At 44.9% G+C, this 26,379-nt stretch overlaps 1 protein-coding gene across 3 annotated transcripts in view; it reads right to left on the bottom strand.

The window, feature by feature from the left end:
- The window catches only part of Miga (mitoguardin), a 272,249-nt gene that overhangs the window by 15,443 nt on the left and 230,427 nt on the right, over window positions 1-26,379 (bottom strand). For 2 of the 3 annotated variants that reach the window (XM_084607734.1, XM_084607735.1), the window contains one exon: window positions 11,818-11,934. The exons of the other annotated variant lie outside the window; for it this stretch is intronic. In XM_084607734.1, the coding sequence (XP_084463860.1) occupies window positions 11,818-11,934 (117 nt within the window). The remainder of the gene's footprint in view (window positions 1-11,817; window positions 11,935-26,379) is intronic. 3 annotated transcript variants of the gene reach the window in all.

A 26,379-nucleotide genomic window follows, 5' to 3' on the forward strand; every position in this document is an offset into this window, starting at 1 on the left:
TAGCAAGATCCTGAATTCTTCTGCCCTCCCCCTCACCGCTAATTTGTTGATAGGTTTTTTTCTTACTAATCTGTTGCATTCCTTCTTCAGATCTAGGCTAATTCGGGACCTCACCATCCTGTGGTCACTGCATCGCACTTTTCCAATTACCTCTACATCTTGCACAATGGCGGAGGTTGAACACATTATGAAGTCAATTTCATTTTTAGTCTCCCCGTTAGGACTTTTCCATGTCCATTTCCGGTTCTTGCGTTTGCTGAAGAAGGTATTCATGATTCGTAAGTTATTGCGCTCTGCAAACTCATAGTGGCTGCACAGCAACCATAGTTCTGCATAAAAAAAGTAACAAAATTCCCATAAGGAAAGGTGTTAGGCAAGGAGACACAATCTCCCCAGTACTATTCAGAGCTTGTTTAGAGGAAGTATTCAGGGACTTGGAATGGGAGCAGTTAGGGATAAGGGTAGATGGAGAATACCTCAGTACTGCGATTTGCTGATGACATTGCCTTGCTAAGCAACTCAGGGGATGAACTGCAAATAATGATTGATGACCTAGACAGGAAAAGTAGAAAGATAGGCTTGAAAATCACTATGCAGAAGACTAAGGTAATGTTAAACAGCCTCGAGAAGGAACAGCAGTTTACATTAGGTAGCAAAGTACTGGAAGTAGTAGGCGATTATGTCTACTTAGGACAGGTAGTAACCACAGATCCGGACCATGAAAAGGAAATAACAAGAAGAATAAGATTGGGATGGAGTGCATTTGGCAAGCACTTGCAGATTATGTCTAGCAGCTTACCGGTATCCCTCAAGAGGAAAGTATACAACAGTTGCATGTTACCTGTACTCACCTATGGGGTTGAAACGTGGAGGCTAACCAAGAAAGTTCTACTTAAGTTGAGGACAACCCAGAGGGCTATGGAACGCAAAACGGTAGGGGTAACATTAAGAGATAGGAAGCGTGCAGAGTGGGTCAGAGAAATAACTCAAGTTACCAGCATTCTAGTGGAAATTAAGAAGAAGAAATGGGCATGGGCGGGACATGTAGTGCGAAGAGAGGATAAGCCCTACTATGACTTAAGGGGGGAGGCTACCCTCGAACACCAACTTCATTATTTCTTGAGGTATTTGAATGAAAATATCCGGGTATGCTCATAGTACACACATTTGAAGAACTACCAAGTTTCATGGAGCTGGGCTCATCGGTTCTCAAGTTAGAGGAGTATATCAAGATAGTTTACATAGGTCCCTAGGGGCGGGCCTGGAGAATTTGCAAAATGTGCTAGCAGTGTGAAATTTGTTATGGTCATTCCTGGATAGTTTCCCCAGGGCAAGACAATTCCCTTTTTCCAAATTTCCTCTCTGAAAAATTTTAGTACAGCCCCAAATTTAGTGTTCAAATTTACACCTGACTTAACGATATTTTAACTGACTGCCCCTAATTACACATGAAATATTTAGAAAAAAACGAATTGTCTTGCCCTCAGAATTTTACTTAGGTATATAACAAAAATAACCTCATGAAAATCCAATTAGCGGTTCTTGAGCTGTGACTTTCCCTAGCAGCCACACTGTGCAAAAAAATTGATTCTGAGAAAACGGCTCTCAAAGGTTGAGAGAACAATAACTTTTTTGGTTCTCAAGTTATCATGATGAAATTTTCAAGACAGGCTCATGACATTAACAAATGAAAAACCACCAAGTTTCATAGAATTGTGCACGCTAGTTCTCAAGTTACAGAAGCATATCAAACTGGTTCGAATAGGTCCTTTATATCAAGCCTGGAGAAATTGTGAAAGTCACTGGCATTGTGCAATTTGTCATGCTGATTCCTAGATAGGTTCCTCAGGGCAAGACAAAGCCCTTTTTCTAAATTTTCTTGCTGAAAAATAGCATAGAATTGGATCTTTTGTTATCAATTAGACCTATGTCGATTAGCCAAATTAATTATGACAAATTCCAGACATAATATTTTGAATACATGGGCTTGCCTTGCCCTCAAAAATTTATTCAGGTACAGTCGAGCCCACTTATAATGACCCCACTTAAGACGAACACTCGCAATTATCACGAACAAGTTCGGTGCGGCCGTCAAAATATACATTACGGCTATGGCGTTCCGTCGATCTCGGCTACAGCGAACATCTGTGCGACTAGCCGATCGGCTACAGCGAACGCCTTGGTGCCACGGACCACTTTCCACATGCTGAGATCCGTCGATCCTGTGCTCTACAAGCCGCGACAATCGGCATTCACGATTCCCCCGCGGCATTTCGCCCTAGCATGATGGGCGGCGCAGACGCAGAAAGCGGTTTCCCGGTTTGTCTATCGCGGCATCTGGCCGGAGGAACGAGGAGCGGCCCAAACGCGACAAGCGACTTTCCGGGTTATCTTCCGCGGCATAAGCGCCGAAACGGAAAAAAAAAAAAAAAAGAAAAAAAAAAGCTAGCCATGTCTGCACTGAATGCGTGTCGCACCTCGAGGCATCGTGAGCGACCACGCAACGTTTGCACGAAACCGTTCAGAGGGCACGACGAGAGATCGTAAATCCGGCGATCGCAAAAATGGCGAAAGGCGAACAGAACGTACGAAGTACAAAGACAGCCGACAACGACACGACAGCAAGCAGACGACGCGGGGAGGCGGAGACCGACGCGTCAGCGGCCGCAGCAGCCAATAGTAGTCGCCCTATCCCCCGCGTTCTCGCGGAGCGCGCGCTTTACCCAATCGCAGCCTTGAAATCGAGCGCGGGAAACCTGAAAGCCTTGAAATCGAGCGCGGGAAACCTGAAAGCCGCCACGAGGCTCTCAATCGGTAGCAAGCCACGCCTCGACCGCGCCGCCGTCGCCGCCGCCGAGGGTGGCAGAAGAAAGCGCAAGAATTCACAAACAAAACAAGACCAAGATGGCGGCGCTCAGTTCGGCGGGAGAGGAATGGTGCGCGCGCGAAGTTTGGGAATTTTCGGCGCCTGCTCGCTGCTCCGCGGCTGCCGCCGCTTGTTAAATAATTAATTTCGAGTATTTCTACGGCGAGTTGGGCATTGATAATTACAGAAATGGTAGTTTATAAGACATCATCATCATCATCATCAGCCTGATTGTACCCACTGCAGGGCGAAGGCCTCTCCCATATCTCTCCACTTAACCCGGTTCTGTGCTAGCTGCATCCACTTGACCCCTGCGAACTTCTTAATCTCATCCGCCCACCTAACTTTCTGCCGCCCCCTGCTACGCTTTCCTTCCCTTGGAATCCAGTTTGTTACCCTCAGCGACCATCGGTTATCCTCTCTTCGCACAACATGTCCTGCCCATGTCCATTTCTTCTTCCTAATTTCCACTAGAATGTCGTTAACTTGAGTTATTTCTCTGACCCACTCTGCACGCTTTCTATCTCTTAATGTTACCCCTACCATTTTTCGTTCCATAGCCCTCTGGGTTGTCCTCAACTTAAGTAGAACTCTCTTGGTTAGCCTCCACGTTTCAGCCCCATAGGTGAGTACAGGCAAGATGCAACTGTTGTATACTTTCCTCTTGAGCGATACCGGTAAGCTGCTAGTCGTAATCTGCGAGTGCTTGCCAAATGCGCTCCATCCCAATCTTATTCTTCTTGTTATTTCTTTTCATGGTCCGGATCTGCGGTTACTACCTGTCCTAAGTAGATATATTCGCCTACTACTTCCAGTATTTCGCTACCTAATGTAAACTCCTGTTCCTTCCCGAGGCTGTTGAACATTACCTTAGTCTTCTGCATATTGATTTTCAAGCCTACCTTTCTACTTTTCCTGTCTAGGTCATCAATCATTATTTGCAGTTCATCTCCCGAGTTGCTTAGCAAGGCAATGTCATCAGCAAATCGCAGATTACTGAGGTATTCTCCATCTACCTTTATCCTTAACTGCTCCCATTCCAAGTCCCTGAATACTTCCTCTAAACAAGCTGTGAATAGTACTGGGGAGATTGTGTCTCCTTGCCTAACACCTTTCTTTATGGGAATTTTGTTACTTTCTTTATGCAGAACTATGGTTGCTGTGCAGCCACTATATATATCTTCCAGCACTTTCACGTACGGCTCGTCTACCCCCTGATTTCGCAATGCCTGCATCACCGCCGAGGTTTCAACTGAGTCAAATGCTTTTTCGTAATCAATGAATGCTATGTATAAGGGCTGGTTATATTCCGAGCATTTTTCTATCACCTGATTGATGGTATGGATATGATCGATAGTAGAGTACCGTTTCCGAAACCCTGCTTGATCCTTTGCTTGATTGCAGTTGAAGACATACTACCGGAATATATAATCTTCCAAAAATCGACTTTTTCGCGATTTTTCGGTTTTTAAAGGTCGCGTCCCCCCCTTAATGGGATTCTGTTTGTAGGCTACTTCTGGTACAGCCTCCCGATATTCTCTAACGAGCATTTTTTGTTGCATACATGCACAGGTGCTCAATGTATGCCTTGGCTTGTCATGGTGCACCTCTAATAAAGGCACGATTGAAGAGGCCAGTGCCCACCCAATATCGATATATTTGCCACACAAGCCACTTCATGTGTACATCTATAGTAAACACTAATATAGTAAAAACGAAGACATAACAAAGTGACTCAAATCCTAGTTCATCTTCGATAGATGACTGCATATTTTGCCCCCTTTATAGTCGACATTTTTGGTAAAATTTGGTTATAGTAAAGTGCATCTGGCCGTGGCGACGACTTCCCATAAAATGACTTCCTTCTTGTCTTTGTTTCATTCGTAACATTTTTCTGTTTCAAACATGTCCAACCAACTAGCCCATACCGTAGTACTCCTACACGAAATGACATTGCCATGCGCATGCTAAATAAAATTGCGAGGCAATTAAAAAAATAAAACACCGAATCTTAATTTTTAATAGCTTTGCCACCAACTCAGCAGCACTCAAGAGAAGCCAACTTTACATAGGCTTGGAGCCATGAGGGGAAGCATACAGCACGTAGGGAAAAAAAGTCTACAAACATGAAAAGAAGGCAGCATGGTCCATTCAAAAAGTAAATGAGTAAAGTGCAGCCAAAATAGGGAAGGGAAGAAACAGCCAAACATTTGCAGCACGAGGCAGTAGTGGCAAGAACTGGAGGCACGGCTTGTGTGGTTTTGCAGCACTTGACTGCCATACGCGTTCCTCATTTGTTGCCTCTTAAAAAACAGAAATAGCACAAAGTGTCGCACTGTTCATGCAATGCTTTGGTTTTCACATGAAATAAACCATGGTTATATTCATAGCCCTCATGCTTAAGAGGTACTTCCGCAAGATGTAAAAAAAATCTATAAAAGAAAAAAAGATCTATAACTGAAAAAAGGACATGACATGAAGAGACGATAAGAGAGATGGAAGGTATTTCAGTGTTTCTTCATTAAGCAATGAGACATGTTCAGTAAGTAGCCATCTAATTATCAGACAGCATTTCCAGGACCATGTCATCACCAGCGACTGTATAGCGAAAACCTGGATACAAGTTTTTCGGGTATAAGACCCGGAAGATTTTTGCCGGTCCCAGTGACTTTATTATAAAGGAGTTCTCCTGTATTCACCTGTACTTACACGGCATCATTACCACCCACTGATGAACATTCTGGTTAGAATTCATTCATTCATTCATTCTGGCCGAGTGCCATCAGGTTATGCTCCCTGTATCATTTCGCCCAACCACCACGGGTGATGGATAAACCTTCGGTGTGCCTCCATGTCCCGGGTATACTGAAGAAATTGATGGTGAAAATAGTGGGCTTACTCTGGAATATTGCAACTATGCTCACGTGTATATTGACGAATCTGTGTCAGCACAACTGCCGCCATGGTGATACCGATACGACTCTCCAGTTCCTTTTCAGCCATATCATCATCATGATCATCATCAGCTTGACTATACCCACTGCAGGGCGAAGGCCTCTCCCATATTCCTCCAATTAACCCAGTCCTGTGCTAGCTTCAAACTTCTTAACCTCAAACTTAACGTTGCCATAACTCCACATCAACCGCTGCTGAGCTTGTAGCCCTTTGGGAATTGATTTTGCTACGTACGTGGGGAAACACCTCATAAGTGGTGTACTATAGGGAACCCAAGCCCAAGTTTCGGCGCACGACTACAGCAGAGAGAGGTTGAAGCGGTGTTACTGGGAATAGCTGGCATTGGTGCTGCTGGCACGGCCTTTCCGACACTGGAGGTAGCGCGCATGCACACATACTGTTCTGTCCAGCTGGGGTGTCTCCGCATGGGTAGTTTTGTGTGCCGCTTCGACAGCGGTGTAGAAGCAGATTTTTCACGATGGCAGAAACTGTCCAAAGAAAACAGAAGCATGATCCAAAGTATAGGGAACCCAAGCTCATGTTTGGCCACGCAACGCCAGCGGCGAGCCATTTAGGCTGCTATGGCTTTGACTGGGGAGGAGCGCAGCGGGCACTGCCGGCCAGATGCCGGCGGTAGCACAAGTAGCTCGCGCGCATATGCGCCTTTCAGTCCAAACAGGGAGTAGGAGAGAGGGCTTTGACTGGGGAGGAGCGCAGCGGGCACTGCCGGCCAGATGCCGGCGGTAGCACAAGTAGCTCGCGCGCATATGCGCCTTTCAGTCCAAACAGGGAGTAGGAGAGAGGGCTCTGACTGGGGAGGAGCACAGCGGGCACTGCCGGCCAGATGCCGGCGGTAGCACAAGTAGCTCGCGCGCATATGCGCCTTTCGTTCCAAACAGGGAGTAGGAGAGCCAGGCACACGTGCTCTCTCAGTGAATGCCTTTGTACGAAAGGATAAGAAGATTTTATTCAGTAGGTACCCATTCAAGAATGGCAGTCTCCTTGCCAGCTGTGAAAGGTGAGATGAGAGGTGAACAGGCTAACGGTTCGTTCAGAGTGAAAGCTGCCGATTAAATTAAAAAAGAACTGTTGCTCGCAGGAAAGCATTTATCGTGGGTTCAGAATTGACCCATTGATTTTACCGAAGCACTACGTTCATAGCATGAATTTTTTTTTACCTCGCAGGCAATGAGGTCGAACCCTTGGCTATAGCACCACTGGTGCATGAGTTTACTTCGTAATAATTTAAATGAAACCCACCACAGCTTCATTTTGAAATAAGCACAAGTTCCAGCTTTGCAAGGGCACCTTCCGCCTAGAAAAAAAAACTCGCTTTTCATGGGATGGCAACGCCTGCTGTGAATAAGCAACTGTGAGCTAGCACCGACTTTTATCGCTCTCTTAAAAGTGCTATCAGCTTCCCACACTTTCTTCAGCAAATGCCAACCTTGTTAGCATCCCTTTCTAATCCGCAGGGAGGGGATATAAAGAAACATGACGCCCTAAAACTTGTTAATTTTCTTAGCATCGTTGCGCATGTGTTTGCGCTCTAGCTCTTTACGCATGTGCATGATGTACACTGATTTGGTCCCATTGGCGCCGAACACTGCATTTCCATAACCAATTTTGCGCCAGTTGTGTGCCTGTATAGCCCATATTTTCACAAAATTCAAGTCCAAACATGACATGAGAACCGAAATAGATGGGACAAGCTTCTGCAGAGCTGGCTTCCCAGCCTAGCTTCGAATCTAGCCTACCTTTCCAGAGCCTAAGCATTCCGCTGCCTCATGAACAATTCCGCAAGGAATATTTCAATGGAGAATGCATGTCTATTATCTACCAAGGCTTTTCAGCTGACAGATACCACTGCCACAGAAAAATGTTTCCAGCATGCAGTTAACTTTCATCCCAAAGAGATATCGCTTACTTATACAAGTATGCCATCATTATCATCATCAGCCTGAATATATCCACTGCAGGGCAAAAGCCTCTCCCATGTTCCTCCAAATAACCCGGTCCTGTGCTAGCTGCATTCATTTCACCGTTGCGAACTTCTTAAACTCATCCGCCCACCTAACTTTCGCCGCCCCCTGCTACGCTTTCCTTACATTGGAATCAAGTTTGTTAAAAAAATTCAGCTGGATTTGTTGAATCTGGGATGCCATATGAAAACAAATAAAGTGTGATCTTCGTATTCGACAGTGAAGAACATCGATCGAGTGTGCCACTGAGCGCTTCGATTTGTAGTAGACGGTGTTCAGTATTTTGAGTTCAGTTCGGTTCAGGTGACCCTATGGACCATATCACGCCACGCTTTCCGGTCTCTCACTATCTTCCTAACATCACATAACTTCATCTGCAGCGCCTCGAGGATGCCATCTAACCAGTAATTTGAGCATATACTAAAAATTATATTTTTGATGCAGGGGGAAGAAAAGCAAGGTGCCCATGTGCTGTGCGATGTCAATGCACATTAAAAAAAGAACCCAAGTGGTCAAAATTTCTGGAGCCCCCTTATGCTGTTTCTCATAGCCTGAGTCACTTTGGCACATTAAACCCAATAAACCAAACCAACCAACCAAAAGTTAGGGGACAGTTAAGCTCCGCTGTATAGGGTATGATGCGATAGCATTTCACGTAGGGTTTGACCCTTTTCATTTTTGTTTTTTATTTTTATTTATTTCATATTTACAGTCAATTTTATACACCGATACCTAGCATCAGCAAATACTGGCTTTCCACTCTGAGCAGTTTGACACCTTTGAATGCATTTTTAGTTTTTTTCTATTACTTGAATTAATTATTAGTCACAGGTTTACATTTTTTAATTAGCATCATGAAGCATTGGCATTTCATTCTGAGCATTTTGACACTTTTGAATCCCCTTTTTCATTTTTAATCTTTTATTTCTCTCATTCATCAGTTAACTACATTGATTTCATAAACTCTTTGTCACCTGTCAATTAATCATCAATCACTAGGACCACAGATTATTTTTTACGAAGCCCTCGATTAAATATTCTCGACACTTGGTGCGGCTTCTACTACTACCTACGTCAGCGGCTCTTCGAGCGAACGAGCTGTATAAGCTACTATTTAAAATGACTAACTCAAATGACGCGGCGTTTTTCATTTTCAATGTGATTGTTGACTTCCGAAGTGCACATCGCATCCAGTATTTATCGCAGCGGTTGTCTACTGTCTACTTCCGAGTACACATTGTCAACAAACTTTTCCCACCTTATTCAAGTTTGATTTACAGAAAATAAAAGTCAAGCAAGCAAATTTTTTTCAAGCTGCACCACTGACGGTACTCTACGATGGGCCGCAGATGCAGTGCGAGAGATTTGCCCGTGCTCGGAAGGGAGCAGGAGTGCAACAGTGAAAAAACAAGCGTCTGGCGCAGCCCCCATAGTCCCGGTTCCTATTTTTCTGCCATAGATGGCACTTCCCATCAGGAGCAGCAGCACCGCCGTGCTTTGGGAGCCTATATTCCCAGACTCAAAGCCAGCATTACCAATTTTGGAGTTTCCTACGCCACACCGCCTACCAGTCTCTGGCACTACGGAGCTCCTTACATCTACCAAGGATAATGAATCCCTGCACACTGTGAGCCCCAGCGGAGGCTGATGTAAAGCACTGCAGTGGCCTCCAAACAGTTGTGCCTTTTTTTGAACTGCTGGAGGAATGTGACGGCAGCAATTCCGTGCTTGATCCACAGACTGCGTTTAAATATGGCTTTCACGTGCAAATACTTGCATTTAATTGGACAGGTGGACTCCCCGGAACCTTTAACTTGTGATGTTACTAGTGGTGTGCAAGGTGTATCCATGTGAAAGAATAATGCTAGCGGCTTTCTTGAGTCTGGAGAGCAGGCCTTTCTTAGAGGATTTACTACTGGGAGTTTGGCCGGACAATTACAAAGCTCTACACGCAATGCACTTTTTGCCATTTCTTGAGCGACATGGGATTTACTCGCGCTTGTGTCGTACCTATTCTTGTCATATCACCTGTCAGAGTAGCAATAAACACCACCCACCCATTTGTGCATGTGAAGCACACCAGAGATTGTTCTCTTGGCATTAGTCATTTCCCTTCTTCACAACAGCTCTTCTAAACAAACAGGGGGAAATTATTATTCATCTTACCTGAATAATGTGAGAAACAAAGCTTGAGACTCTGTCATGACACCCTTCCCGAGAGTCATAATATCCACTTCATTAAGGAGGACTGTGGTAACTGTGCAGCCACCATAGTCATTTTTCAGCATCAAATGCATACACTAATGTCACCGGAACTCTGAAAGTACCACAGCTGTTCTCTCTTTGCCGCCCACTGGCCAGTTACAATGAATGGTCCACATGAGCACAGTGCTTTGGCAGTAGTCGGGTAGTGTGTATTACGACTGAGTTCGTTCCATATCGCTCTGTGTCCCTAAAACACGCATGTAGTTACTATGAATTGCTGAGGATACCAGGATGTTGCGTTTTGAAATGTAGAAACAGGAGAGAGTCGGGCAAAGCCTTATTCACTATTCCGAGTGGAAAGTCTGAAAAACAAATAGTGGTAGTTTAGCTGCATTGCATTCACCACCCCAAATTTATCCCAACGAAGGACCCCCCTCTGTGAGGTAGGTATTGTTTGAACTCCTCATCATCATCAGCCAGACTACCCTCTGCAGGGCTAAGGCCTCTCCCATTTTCTTCCATGTAACTCGATCCTATGCTGGCTGCATTCACTTGACCCTTGCGAATTTCTTAATCTCATCCACCCACCTAATTTTCAGCCCCTGCTACGCTTACCTTCCCTTGGAATCCAATTGGTTACTCCTAGAGACCATCGGTTATCCTGTCTTTGAACTACATGTCCTGCCCATGCCCATTTCTTTGTAATTTCGACTAGAATGTCAGTAACTTGAGTTATCTCTGACCACTCTGCACGCTTCTTATCTCTTAAGGTGAAACCTACCATTTTCTGTTTAATGGCCCTCTGCGTTGCCCTCAACTAACTCCTCAGCTGTTACCAAAGGCACTAAATCATTTACCCTGCGCTTTACTATTAGGCAGAAGCCTTTGTCAAGGTCATCTGCCATTAGCAGAAACTGTCACAGCTTTCCGGCCTCCTGATTGGTCTCCTGTGCCTCCTGACTGGCGCGTGACGTTACTGTCATTGTTGGAGTGGTTTGGCACTGCGTAGGATGACTCACTGCATCGGCAGTGTGCTTGACGGTGCATCATTGTCATCAGGCGCTTGAGGTGGCTTCCCGATTGGGCGCTTTGTGGCCTAATGTCACTGTTGCGAGGCGGATGTGGCAGCCGTCTGCTTGGGTGCAGTGTGGCGGCAGCTAGCGTTGTGGTATCGTGTGGGAAGGATGCCTCGTCCCACCAAACCAGTGCCTCCCAACACGCGACGAGCTGCAAGCCGACATTCTCCCAGATGACAGCTTTGAAATGATGGACTCAGAAGACATCGAAACGACAGACATGGGCGTAGAGGACGTTGCAGGCCTTTAACAAAACATTCACATCACAGTGTACAAGTTGTGTGCTTCCGTGGCTTTTCCGATGAAACAAATCACCATAGGCAATGGTGTCAGGCTTCCACCGTTTCACATTTTAATCTTGGCAAAGTGTCTTCCGTATTTTTTTTTTTTTTACTTTGACATCCCTAGCGAGTTTCCAGTTAATGTTTCACTATAGATTTCTTTCCATGACAGCTATGTTTTCAGAGATGTTTTGCACACATTTTTTTCTTGTGGTCATTTGGTTAATGAGGCTAGCAACAATAGCTTTTTAATATTTTCCCTTAAGTAAAGAACAGTTCCCGGAATGACACATGGGCTACGAAGGGTGCCAACATGAGGGTAACATTCACTAACAGCCCAACGTTGCCCGTGTGCCACCCAGTGACTGCAGTACTTTCAGAGTCCCAGTGACTTTAGCTGAGACTTCTCCAAGCATCTGGCTAGAGTGGATGAGAGAGTGCGAAGACCGTACCTTAAAGTAATTGCATATCTTCTTGAGGTCAGCGTCACTGCCCATGAAGCCCCAGGCAAGGACCGGCACAACTTGCTCCATCAGGCAATAGTAGTGGGTGAAAAAGCCTCCAGAGAACTGCACGTCACCATCAAAGTGGAAACCATCAACACAGCATTTGTAAAATCTGAGATATCAGGTAGAACAAGAGGAAGAAGATAGCTACACGGTATGAAAGAGCATTGAACAAGGGTAGATGGGGCGAAAGCCTCGGTTCGCAGGTCGAGCCAACGTTTTGATAAGTGGACTTGTCTGGGCAGAGCGATCATCAATCAGAGATATCAGTTAGACGTAAAGTGAAATTCTCTTGTCAATGCTAGCACGCAGCACACTGAGTTGCCTGCTTGATGAGGTCTTTCCTTTGCAATTATGATTTGCTGGGGCATTTCAACCCTTTCAGTGAAGAACCTTGGCAGTCTTCTCAGCTATTTGGGTGAGAAACTATTCTGTTTTCAATGGCACAAATTGGAAACCAGTCCTGCATAAAAAGGGCTCTGTTGTTGTACAGATTTTATGTACTGCTCAGTGACATTCTTAACCAGGGTGGTACTGCTTCACACTATTGCTGCAAGTCTTGCAAAAGAGCAAAAATCTCCTTTAGTTTCCTTTCATTTTTGTGATGTATAAATAGCATAACCTTGCCTGCTGGATTCAGGATTTTCATAAATGGAGCATGGAAATGACATGTAAGGGGTCAACCTATCTGACATGTAGACTTGTTTGCAAGTAATTAGGGTAAGGTGCAAGATCAAGGACATGAGGGTCACGCTGTACCAAACTTTGCTTGCAAAGGCCTTCTCTTTTTATACTCAATTGCTCTGATCAAATAGATTTATTTTATTTATTTATTTACAGATACTGCAATCCACGAGGGATTTTAGCGGGGTGGGGGTATAATATTGAGGGAAAAACAATCGCAGATAGCAGAACAAAGTGAAGTAAAAAATGCACTAACAGATACAATATGAAGAATGAGAAATACACTGTCAGGTAAATACAACAAGCGTTATTTTTAAACACAATGCACTGCGTGAAAACAAAAAAATCAAAAAATGAAAAAGCATATTTGAGCTTTTACGTCAGCAGTTGAGATGGGTGGTAAACAACGACAAAGAAGGTTGAGTCACAGTAATGTTATTTAAGCTATTCTAGTCATTTACTGTTCAAGGAAAAAAAATGAATATTTAAAGCAATCATTTTTTACTCGGCATGGTGTCATTGTTGATGCCTCTGCCTGGTGGCATATCCAGAAGAAAGTGTAATTAAATCAGAGATGTTAACGTTGTAGCGTCCATTTACAATCTCATACATGAATTTTAGCCTGGAAACTCGATTACATTGTGTTAGTTGCGGCAAGTTGACTCGTCTTAAAAGTTCTGTGATGGAAGTCCTACGAGAAATATTATTGCATATAAAGCGAGCCGCCTTTTTCTGCACACGTTCGAGCTTTTTGACGTTGATTTGTGTAAAAGGGTCCCAGATAACTGCTGCGTAATCAAGCACCAGAAGTATAATTGTGCCACACGGTAGTGAACGGACATTGCTTGTGGACAGTTTTAAAGCTCTTCGAAGAAAAAACAATTTACGACAGGTGTTAGCAGTTACTTTATCAATGTGGAGATTCCATTTAAGGTTGTTGGTTATCCACAACTCAAGGTATTTGAATAGGTGGGTTGCAGGAACCTAGAAGTTAGCTTCTCTGTAGAGCAAAAACTCCTTCACCATGGCAGCCAAACCTGTTTTGGGGGCACAAGTTGGGTGCAGCGCAGAATACATCTATGTCCAGCCTAATGTCATGCACAAACCTGTTGAGCAGAATTCCTTCACTATTGAGAGCCTGGAGGAGGTAGGGGCGGGGGAGGCGTTATGAATGGCACTCACAAACGGAGGGGTTCTTAATCCCATAATTGCGACAACAAGAAGAGGTGTGCAGGAAATGGGCGTGGCCATTATTGCCACAATAGACGTCTCCTGCACTGCACCTAATTTCTGCCCCCAAAACAGGTTTGGCCGCCATGGTGAAGGGGCTTTTGCTCTGCAGAGAAGCTGACTTCCTAGGTTTCTGCAACCCACCTATTGTTACTTCGGAAAGAAAAATATTGTTAGCTGAGTAATTTAAATTAAGCTTACTCTTTTTGTTAGTGACACACATATAAACAGTTTTTTCAAAATTTACCACCATCTGCCAATCCTCGCACCAGGCAACAACCTTCTGAAATGCATTATTTAACAATAGTACTTGATCCGAGGGGCTTTCTATTTCTGAGTACAAGAGACAGTCGTCTGCATATAATCTTATTTTTACAGGAAGATCTTTTACAACATCATTGATATAAAAGAAAAAAGAAGAGGCCCAAGAACCGAGCCCTGGGGAGAGCCAGAGTGTCAACCGGAAAGTTTTTCACAGTGTTGAGTTTTAAAACAAACGAATCCGCCTTTTTCACAAAGCCGCTGGTTGAAAAGAAAGCCCAGCTGCGCATCTGCAGTTCTTGGTCTTGGAGGCCATGTAAGACGTATGCGATAGACGGCACACACACCGTCATTTCGCTGGCGCCAAGGACGTTTTCAACCACACCCAGAAGGCGCCACATTTTGTGAAAAAGGCCAATTGCTTGCGTCCGGTAAGGCGATATCCAGTTAATGAGCTGAGGATTTTTAAGATTTTTGTTTAATTTATGCAGTAGTTTATATGACAGACTTTATCAAAAGCTTTAGAAAAATCCATAAAAATGGCGTCTGTTCGTTTACCGTTGTTTATGGCATTTGTAAAATCGTGTATTGTTTGAACCAATTGCGTTATTGTCGAGTAACCTTTCCGAAATCCATGCTGCTGAGTTGTTAGACAATGATGTTCTACAAGAAATACCAAAATGTGTTTGTGAATTATGTGCTCCAAGGTTAATGAAATGGGGCGGTACTTCTGAATGTGCTGCTTATTTCCTGCTTTATGGAGTGGCTTGACTCTGGCGGTCCTCCAGTAGTCCGGCACCTGACCAAGGCGCAAGGATTCTACATAAAAAACATGTAAATATTTTGATACCCATTCTGCATATCGTTTAAGAAATCCATACGGGAGATCATCTGGGCCGCGAAATTTTCTAACGTCGAGGTTGAGGAGCATATTGAAAATGCCCTCTTCAGTTATTTTAACATCAGGTGGTGCCGATGTGATGAAACTCTGCAATAGGTCACCATAATAGCGCTGCCGGTCTATGCATACTTTTAAGCTTTGAAGTTAATTCAGAGATTTCTTTTCTAAGGTGATCTGAGTTTTGAGGTTTCATTTTTTTCTTCAATCATTTAAGCAGTCTTTTTAACCTGAGTGTTTCACGAGAAATCCAGGGGTTTCTATGTTTCTTCTTCTTCGCGATTTGCGGTACAAAAGAACTAATACAGTCATATACAATAAATTTAAAACTGACCCAAAGCTCACTTACATCGCATCTGCTGTTAACAAACTCATCAATCTAATGAAGTATTGCTAAGGGTTTGTACCACCGCAAGGTGGTCCGAAGTTTTTCGTGCCAAGTTTGAGCCTTGATGGATCCACTGACAAAGACCAAGTCCAGAACTCATTTAGAAGATCCCTGAATTCTGGTGTACTCTTCAACTATTTGTAGCAAGTCATATGCACCAGCAAGATCACGTTTTATGAGCGAGAAAGTTGGCCAAGGTATATTAGGCAAATTACCTGAAAGGATTATTCGGTCATTAGTCGAGGTTTCAACTGAGTCAAATGCTTTTTCGTAATCAAAGAATGCTATGTATAAGCGCTGGTTATATTCCGAGCATTTTTCTATCACCTGGTTGATGGTATGGATATGATCGATAGTAGAGTACCGTTTCCGAAACCCTGCTTGATTGCAGTCTAAAGTTGTCCTGATTCTATTAGCGATTACCTTAGTAAATACCTTATACGTAACAGACAGTAAGCTGATTGGTCTGTAATTTTTAAGGTCCTTGGGGTCCCCTTTCTTGTGAATGAGGATAATGTTTGCATTCTTCCATGGTTCCGGTACCGTCGATGACACCAGGCACTGCGTATACAGGGTGGCCAGTTTTTCTAGCACGATATCCCCCCCGTCCTTCAGCAAATCTGTAGTTATCTGATATTCTCCAGCTGATTTCCCCATTTTCATAGTTTCTAATCTTTTCTTGACCTCGTCCTTCGTCACTGGTGGAATGTCTCACTGTTTTCCCTACCGCCAATCTCGTTACGCTCCTGACTACTTTGGCTACTGCAGAGATCGGTATAGAACTCCTCAGCTACTTTGACTATCTTGTCCATATTCGTGATGACGTTGCCCGCCTTGTCCTTTATCGCACACATCTGGTTTTTGCCCATGCCCAATCTCTTTTTTACCGCTTTAAGGCTTCCCCCGCTCTTAACAGCATGCTCAATTTTCTCCATGTTATACTTCCTTATATCGGCCACCTTGTGCTTATTGATTAGCTTTGATATCTCGGCTAATTCTATCTGGTCTGTTGGATTGGAAGCTTTCATACTCTGGCGTTTCTTAATCAAATATTTCGTCTCCTTAGACAGCTTACCGATATCCTCTCTAACTATCCTACCGCCTACTTTTACCGCGCACTCAGTAATGATATCTCTGAAATTATTGTTCCTTGCCTCTAGGGTAATGTCGCCATCCTCAGTTAGAGCTGAATACCTATTCTGTAGCGAGATCCTGAACTCTTCTGCCCTCCCCCTCACCGCTAATTCGTTGATGGGTTTCTTTCTTACTAATCTGTTGCGTTCCTTCTTCAGATTTAGGCTAATTCGGGACCTCACCATCCTGTGGTCACTGCATCGCACTTTCCCGATTACCTCTACATCTTGAATAATGGCGGGGGTTGAACACAGTATGAAGTCGATTTCATTTTTAGTCTCCCCATTAGGACTTTTCCATGTCCATTTCCGGTTCTTCCGTTTGCTGAAGAAGGTATTCATGATTCTTAAGTTATTGAGCAATGCAAACTCAACTAGTAACTCCCCCCTGCTATTCCTAGAACCAATGCCATAGTCACCTACTGCCTGGTTTCCTGCCTGCTTTTTCCCTACCTTGGCATTGAAGTCGCCCATTAGTACAGTATACTGCGTTTTTACTTTTCGCATTGCCGATTCTACATCTTCGTAGAAGCTTTCAACTGCCTGGTCATCATAACTACATGTGGGTGCATAGGCCTGTACAACCTTCAGTTTATACCGCTTATTAAGCCTAATTACGATGCCTGCCACCCTCTCAATTATACTATAGAATTCATCTATATCACCCGCTATGTACTTATTGACAAGGAAACCTACTCCTAGTTGTCACCTCTCTGGTAAACCTCGATAACACAGTACATGCGCATCCTTCAGTGCAGTATATGCTTCATTCGGCCTCCTAACCTCACTAAGCCCTATGACATCCCATTTCATACTTTCTAGTTCCTCTAATAGTACTGCTAAATTAGCTTCACTAGCTAGGGTTCTAACGTTAAACGTTGCCAGGGTCAGTTTCCAATGGCGGCCTGTCCAGCGGAGCCAGAAGTTCTTAGCATCCCCTGCTGCGTCACAGGTCTGACCGCCGCCGCGGTCAGTTGTTTCGCAGCCGCTGGTGACTGAGGGCCGGGGTTTTATGGAGCTTATCATAGGAGGTTGCGGCCAATTACTGCACCAGGGTGGCCAACTCTTGTTCTGGTGAGGGAGTGCGTTGTCGGAGGTGTTCACCGGCATCAGGTCGCACCCCAAGCCTATTTATGCAATTCCATCGACACGCGTTTTTTTTTTTTTTCCCCGGTGGAGAATTGCGCGGCACCGAGATTTGAACCTCGGTCCTCTTGCATGCGAGGTGGATGTTCTACCACTACGCCACCGCTGCAGGCATTGCAAAATCAGGGGGTAGACGAGCCGTACGTGAAAGTGCTGGAAGATATATATAGTGGCTGCACAGCAACCATAGTTCTGCATAAAGAAAGTAACAAAATTCCCATAAAGAAAGGTGTTAGGCAAGAAGACACAATCTTCTCAGTACTATTCACAGCTTGCTTAGAGCAAGTATTCAGAGACCTGGAATGGGAGCAGTTAGGAATAAGGGTAGATGGAGAATACCTCAGTAATTTGTGATTTGCTGATGACATTGCCTTGCTAAGTAACTCGGGGGATGAACTGCAAATAATGATTGATGACCTAGACAGGAAAAGTAGAAAGGTAGGCTTGAAAATCAATATGCAGAAGACTAAGGTAATGTTCAACAGCCTCGGGAAAGAACAGCAGTTTACGTTAGGTAGCGAAGCACCGGAAGTAGTAGACGAATATGTCTACTTAGGACAGGTAGTAACCGCAGATCAGGACCATGAAAAGGAAATAACAAGAAGAATAAGATTGGGGTGGAGCGCATTTGGTAAGTACTCACAGATTATGACTAGCAGCTTACCGGAATCGTTCAAGAGGAAAGTATACAACAGTTGCATCTTACCTGTACTCACCTATGGGGCTGAAATGTGGAGGCTAACCAAGAGGGTTCTACTTAAATTGAGGACAATTCAGAGGGCTATGGAACGAAAAATAGTAGGGGTAACATCAAGAAATAGGAAGTGTGCAGAGTGGGTCGGAGAAATAACTCAAGTTACAGACATTCTAGTGGAAATTAAGAAGAAGAAATGGACATGGGCAGGACATGTAGTGCGAAGAGAGGATAACCAATGGTCGCTTAGGGTAACAAATTGGATTTCAAGGGAAGGAAAGCGTAGCAGGGGGCGGCAGAAAGTTAGGTGGGCGGATGAGGTTATGAAGTTCGCAGGGGTCAAGTGGATGCAGCTAGCACAGGACCGGGTTAATTGAAGAGATATGGGAGAGGCCTTCGCCCTGCAGTGGGTGTAGTCGGGCTGATGATGATGATAATGAGTTGTAATGTCTTGAAATAACTATTTCTCCAGATCCTCAAACACAGAAACAGGAGAGTTGGGTTGCCTGTATATTGCTCCTATAATGTATGTAATCCCATTACAGTATACTTCACAAAAAAATGCCTTCGACATTGTGCATATCTGGCATTTTCAGGAAATTAGATGATTTGAAAAGAATACAGACACCTCCGCCTCTACTGTTTCAATCTTTCCTATATTCCCTGCATGTAACCCGTTGGAACAAACCCACTTTCATATATGTTAGCTAGGTTTCTGTCAGCACGGCGAGAGCAGGATCTTGCGAGAGGATAAGGGCCTCCAACTCAGCCACCTTGCTTATTATGCTCCTACAGTTGATGTTTATTAACTTTATTGACTGGACGTTAAAGTTCTGGTGTCAGTCAGACCCTGCCTTGCTTAGTTGAAACCGTGAATTATTCTTTTCGTCCCAACCGAAAAAATCATCATTGATGCTCAGCTTATCATAAACCAATTTTACTTTTGCGTTGTTTCTTCTCTTCTCTGCACAGCTTTTTTTTTTATTTATTTATTGGTACCTCAAAGGCCCCATTTAAGGGGTATTACATGAGGGAGTGGTTGACGAGTACATGAATCATTCGATGGATGATCTGAAGGTTGATGGGTCGGAATGAAGTATGACGGTGTTTGGCAAGTCATTCCAGTCCCGTGGGGTGCGAACAAAAAAAAGATGACAGATGCGCAGATGTCCGGGCAGGTGGAGGGTAAACGGTCTTTTCATGGTGCGTGCGGCTAGATGTATGGTGGGTGGGGCTGATGACAGACTTGAGCAGGGGGTGATGGTAAAACTTGTGAAAAAGGCAAAGTCTAGCAATTTTGCATCTGTGCGCTAAGTTAGTAAGGTGCGCATTTTGTTTTAGTTCAGTGACACTTACATGATAGGAATAAGCCGAGTATATGAATCTTGCCGCACGATTTTGTGTTGCTTCTAGTATGCTGGAAAGGTTATTTTGGTAAGGATCCCAGACAGCGCATGCATACTCTAGTTTGGGACGAATTAATGTTAGATAAGCTAGTAACTTAACTGATGGGGGAGTTGCGCGCAGTGTTCGCCGAAGAAAGCCGAGCACGCGATTAGCATCGTTAGTTACCTGCGTTATATGATGGGACCAATTTAGATTGCGGGTTAAATAAATGCCTAGGTATTTATACGTTGACACAGCGACAATTTCTGTGTTGGAGATAAAGTATTTTGATGATGGCAGGGAGCGACGACGATGGAAAGATAGTAATGATGTTTTCTTCGTGTTTAATGACATTAACCAATTATTGCACCAGGTTGTTACGCTTTCGATGTCCAGTTGAAGAGTTTGGGAGTCATTGCTATTAATTATAGGACGGTAAATAACGCAGTCATCTGCAAACATCCGGATGTTAGAGCGTATGTTAGATGGTAATCATTTATATAAATAAGAAAAAGCAGAGGCCCCAGGACGGTGCCCTGGGGAACGCCGGACATAACAGATGTACGTGAAGATGAATATTTATTATTTAAAACAAATTGTTGCCGGTTAGTGAGGAAGTTGCGAATTCATTCTAAAACAAAGGAATTAAGGTTCAGGCGGGTAAGTTTTAATAAAAGCCGGTTATGAGGAATTTTGTCGAATGCCTTTTCAAAGTCTAGGAACAGGGCGTCAGCAGGAATGTTAAGATCAATGTTAGAGCTTAGGTCGTTAATGAACAATGCTAACTGAGTGTCGCAGGATAAACCTTTGAGAAAGCCATGTTGACTGGGGTGAAAAAAGTTGACCGATACTAGGAAATTCATAATATGAGAAAAGAGGACATGTTCCATCAACTTTGAAGGAATGCTAGTGATAGATATGGGCCGGTAATTATGACGTGAAGATGAAGAACCCTTTTTTGGAACTGGAATGACTTTGCCCACTTTCCAGTCATGTGGTACAACACCTGATGACAAAGATTGTTGAAAGATATGAGACAGTATGATACTAGTAATATGCTTCGTGTTTTTCAATACCTTTGCATTGATGCCGTCAGTGCCTGCTGATGACGTTAGTTTTAATGAGTGTATAAGTTTCAGAATACCATTGTGTTCAAAACTGATAGCAGGCATTAGTGGGAAATCAAAGAAAGGGAAATTAGGGAGATCACCGTCTGGTTCGTGGGTGAAGGCAGAACTGAAGGTTGAGTTCAGAACTTCAGCTACGTCTTGTTCTGCGATAGGGTTACTGTCATCGTTGCAAAGTGTAAGGGTATTGTTGGAGTCGGGATTAATGTGTTTCCAGAATTGACGAGGGTTTGTGCGAAGCATATTAGGCAGTGTAGATGCTTGGCTTGGAAAACTTCAGAGGTGTAAGATTTTTCGGCATCGTGGTATTTTTGCCATGTGTTGGGATTGTTTGTTCTTGTGGCGGATCGGAAAAGCCTTTTTTTCTTGTCATTGAGACGCTTGAGAGTGTTAGTACACCATGGTGAAGTAATGCGCTCAGTTATTGTGATTGTGGGAATGTATATTGAAATCAGTTCGCGCATTTTGTCCTTAAAAAGTGACCAGTTAGTTTCGAGTGCGCGTTGTTCAAAGTCGATTAAAAAACTGGTACAGAATGTTTCGAGTTCATTGTTAATGCTTTTGTAATCGCCTTTATCATAAAGTGTTATTATTTTGGTAGCTTTTTTTGGTTTGGGCAGGTGGCTAAGAAACGTGGCGTAGATTACTGAATGATCACTAAGTCCCGGAAGATCTGATAGCATCGATAGGGATTCTGGGTGAGAAGTTAGAATCAGATCTAGAATGTTAGACGATTGTGTAGTTTGACTTGTAGGGGTGGTGATCAGTTGAGTTAAAGCAAATGTCTGGCACGTGTTGATAAAATCACACTCTGAAGAATTTGGAGACGACTGAGTTGGGTTAGACCAGTCTATTGCGGGAAAGTTAAAATCGCCTAGTATGAAAATAGAAGCATGTGAAAGTTTCGAAGTTGCTATGTGAAGGGCACTGTGGAATTGGGGAACGAACGAAATGTCACTATCGGGGGGGCGGTAGCAAGCGCTGATTACTGTTGGCGGAAACGAGGCATTTGAGCAGATAAATAATATTTCGAGAGAGGACTCTACATTTAAGTTGTAGCACTGAAGGTTGCGGTGTGTGGCTACTAAGACACCCCCGCCTCGTTTGCCAACACGGTCGCAGCGGAAAACATCAAAATTTGGAAATATGAGATGTACTTTGTTATTGTGTATTGATTCATTTAACCAGGTTTCAGTTAGTACGACAATGTTGCATCCAGTGGTGTCAATGAAGCTTACGATTGCATCGCGTTTTGGCAGAAGGCTTCGGATGTTAGTGTACAGAAACGAGATTGAATGAGGTAGCGAACAATGATGGGAACTGGCTGAATGCTACGGGGAGTTGCCTGTGCGATCACGCGTGTTAATAGGTACCACCTGTTGTGACTCGTGATCGAATATATATGTAGTATTTCCTATTTTCATCGTCTTGTGTCGGAGAGTGAATTTTCCTGGCTGGGTTTTTGCAAATCGGATGAGTTTCTTACAGACTAGGTGGGTATTTGGGGAATAGTCTTCAGAAAGGCTTGGGCGCCCGTCTCGGCTGCGGGAGGTGGTCAGTTCGAAACCCGCCGCCGGACACCCACCGGTAAAATTGGGTACAAGCGTCCCCCGGCCCGGCGCTTGGCTCTTTCAGGGGTGTGCGTTTGGAAGAGGCTCTGCTAACCCTGCTGTGCTCCCTCGGGGGCTTAGTTTCGAACAACCAAAAAAGTTCCACAAGTTCTGCCTTATGCCTCCAATCCGCTTGGAGAAGTCTTCGGATAAGGATATGTTGGAGCCCTTCAGTTTATGAGCTGATCTGAAGAAAGACATTTTTTCACAATAGTCGAGGATTTTTAAAATAACAAGGCGGGACTTGCATCTTTTTTTCCTATCCTATGGCACCTTTCAATGCCATCGATCTGTTTGCTGAAATATTTCACAAAAATGTCTCCTTGTACTTTTTTTACTAGTTCATCGTTCGATTCATCAACTGGCTCATCTAGACCATAAATGACTAAATTTTTTCTGCGCCCTATATTATTCAACACGTCAATCTGATTCTGAAGCGCTGACACCTGCGATTCAACTGATGACACTGATGATTTCACATTCTCGACTTTCATGCCAAAAGCATTTAACCTTTCAATTGCTCATCAATACCCTCAATACGCTCAGTTATCATCATCAGTTTGTTTTCCATTTCCCTCAGCACGCACTGTATCTCCACAATTGTCGAACTGACCCTTTTTTGTCTTTCCAACAATTTAGATAGCATTTCTTTTCAGATGGCCCAGGATTGGCTTCAATGTCACCACACAAGATAACAAATCATTGGTGGGCGGCAAAACACAATTCAAAAACCTTTTAACACATAGTGGGCAAGGCAGCAGCACAAGGAAACGGTTGTCGCTTCGATAACAATATGCAGGCAAGTAGTTACTGACCTGAACAGCGAAACAGAGTGGGTTTCTAAGCATGTTGCTGTGTGTGCTGCAGCCAAGGCCACTGGAGAAGAATCGGATCGATGGGTCCTTTATAGGTGACAAATGTGCCACGTGGGATGTCGTAATCACTGTCAGTATCATGATGAAGGCGTCCGGGCCGGTGGTGATGTTGGCCATAGCCGGTGTTGCTGCGCTGTCCGCAAGAATGTAGTGCACAAGTGTGGCCGGCGGGGAACAATCATGTGCAGCGTAGAGCAATCCAAGAAGAACCTGAACAGCGAAACAGAGCGGGTTTCTAAGCATGCTGCCGTGTGTGCTGCAGCCGAGCCCACTGGTGAAGAATCGGATCGATAGGCGACGAATGTGCCACGTGGGATGTCGTAATTGTTGTCGGTATCATGATGAAGGCGTCCGAGCCGGTGGTGATGTTGGCCATAGCCGGTGTTGCGTCGTCCGCAGGAATGTAGTGCACACATGTGGCCGGTGGGGAACAGTCATGCACAGCGTAGAGCAATCCAAGAAGAACCTGAACAGCGAAACAGAGCGGGTTTCTAATCATGCTGCCGTGTGTGCTGCAGCCGAGCCCACTGGTGAAGAATCGGATCGATAGGCGACGAATGTGCCACGTGGGATGTCGTAATTGTTGTCGGTATCATGATGAAGGCGTCCGAGCCGGTGGTGATGTTGGCCATAGCCGGTGTTGCGTCGTCCGCAGGAATGTAGTGCACACATGTGGCCGGTAGGGAACAGTCATGCGCAGCGTAGAGCAATCCAAGAAGAACCTGAACAGCGAAACAGAGCGGGTTTCTAAGCATGCTGCCGTGTGTGCTGCAGCCGAGCCCACTGGTGAAGAATCGGATCGATAGGCGACGAATGTGCCACGTGGGATGTCGTAATTGTTGTCGGTATCATGATGAAGGCGTCCGAGCCGGTGGTGATGTTGGCCATAGCCGGTGTTGCGTCGTCCGCAGGAATGTAGTGTGCACATGTGGCCGGTGGGGAACAGTCATGCGCAGCGTAGAGCAATCCAAGAAGAACCTGAACAGCGAAACAGAGCGGGTTTCTAAGCATGCTGCCGTGTGTGCTGCAGCCGAGCCCACTGGTGAAGAACCGGATCGATAGGCGACGAATGTGCCACGTGGGATGCCGTAATTGTTGTCGGTATCATGATGAAGGCGTCCGAGCCGGTGGTGATGTTGGCCATAGCCGGTGTTGCGTCGTCCGCAGGAATGTAGTGCACACATGTGGCCGGTAGGGAACAGTTATGCGCAGCGTAGAGCAATCCAAGAAGAACCTGAACAGCGAAACAGAGCGGGTTTCTAAGCAAGCTGCTGTGTGTGCTGCAGCCGAGCCCACTGGTGAAGAATCGGATCGATAGGCGATGAATGTGACACGTGGGATGTCGTAATTGTTGTCGGTATCATGATGAAGGCGTCCGAGCCAGTGGTGATGTTGGCCGTAGCCGGTGTTGCGTCGTCCGCAGGAATGTAGTGCACACATGTGGCCGGTGGGGAACAGTCATGCGCAGCGTAGAGCAATCCAAGAAGAACCTGAACAACGAAACAGAGCGGGTTTCTAAGCATGCTGCCGTGTGTGCTGCAGCCGAGCCCACTGGTGAAGAATCGGATCGATAGGCGACGAATGTGCCACGTGGGATGTCGTAATTGTTGTCGGTATCATGATGAAGGCATCTGAGCCGGTGGTGATGTTGGCCATAGCCGGTGTTGCGTCGTCAACAGGAATGTAGTGCACACATGTGGCCGGTGGGGAACAGTCATGCGCAGCGTAGAGCAATCCAAGAAGAACCTGAACAGCGAAACAGAGCCGGTTTCTAAGCATGCTGCCGTGTGTGCTGCAGCCGAGCCCACTGGTGAAGAATCGGATCGATAGGCGATGCATGTGACACGTGGGATGTCGTAATTGTTGTCGGTATCATGATGAAGGCGTCCGAGCCAGTGGTGATGTTGGCCGTAGCCGGTGTTGCGTCGTCCGCAGGAATGTAGTGCACACATGTGGCCGGTGGGGAACAGTCATGCGCAGCGTAGAGCAATCCAAGAAGAACCTGAACAGCGAAACAGAGCGGATTTCTAAGCATGCTGCCGTGTGTGCTGCAGCCGAGCCCACTGGTGAAGAATCGGATCGATAGGAGACGAATGGGCCACGTGGGATGTCGTAATTGTTGTCGATATCATGATGAAGGCGTCCGAGCCGGTGGTGATGTTGGCCATAGCCGGTGTTGCGTCGTCCGCAGGAATGTAGTGCACTTGAGCAAAGTAGAGTTCTGGGCTAGTTGGTAATACATGATAAGTGGGAGGCTTAGCGCGGAACAAACAAGGACAAGAGAGGCACACAGGACGAGCGCTAACTTACAACTGAAAATTGGAAGGGAAAATGTACGAACTCGAGGAAAAAATATGTGCGCATGCTCTATAAAGCCCTGAATTTGCATGACTGGAAAGATAATTCAAGATAATCTAGGGCCACCCAAAGGCAGATAAAACAGAAGAGATAGAGAAGAAATACCGGAAGCATACAAAAACTTACACAGCATTTAAAAACAATGCTTCCTTTTTCAACAGAATAACCGACGTTTCACTGACACACTTATCGGTTCCTAATCTATGGATGAATGACGCCTCAAGAAGCTCTCTTGCTAATTGCACCTTAGACCGACCAAGAACTTTTGTTTGCCCGAAAAGTGGATGGCATTTGCAACTTAAACAATGCCTAGGCAGGTTATTAGATTGGGACGATTTAAACGATGCAGCATGTTCCCTTAAGCGCTCATTTAGACATCGGCCAGTCTGGCCTATATAGGCGCGGCCACAGCTTAGAGGGACTTCATACACAACACCCACTTTACAGGCAACGAACTTAGTTACATGGGTACAAAGTATGAGGTGCTGAGCGACATGACGAGATGCGATCGAGATATTGAAAGCCTGTTTGTGAAATTGTCAAACATCACTGTTGGTGCGATCTACAGACCGCCCGCAGGCAACACAGCGGAATTTATTGAATTCATTGATAACGCGCTGTACTCTTTAAAGAGTGTTACCAAGTCATTTATGGTTTTTGGTGACGTCAATATAGATACCATATCAGATAGCCCATGCGCAAGAGACTTTCATGACAT

Source organism: Amblyomma maculatum, chromosome 6, assembly GCF_055883805.1.
Source record: "Amblyomma maculatum isolate TAMU_Amacu chromosome 6, ASM5588380v1, whole genome shotgun sequence".
NCBI lineage: Eukaryota > Metazoa > Arthropoda > Arachnida > Ixodida > Ixodidae > Amblyomma > Amblyomma maculatum.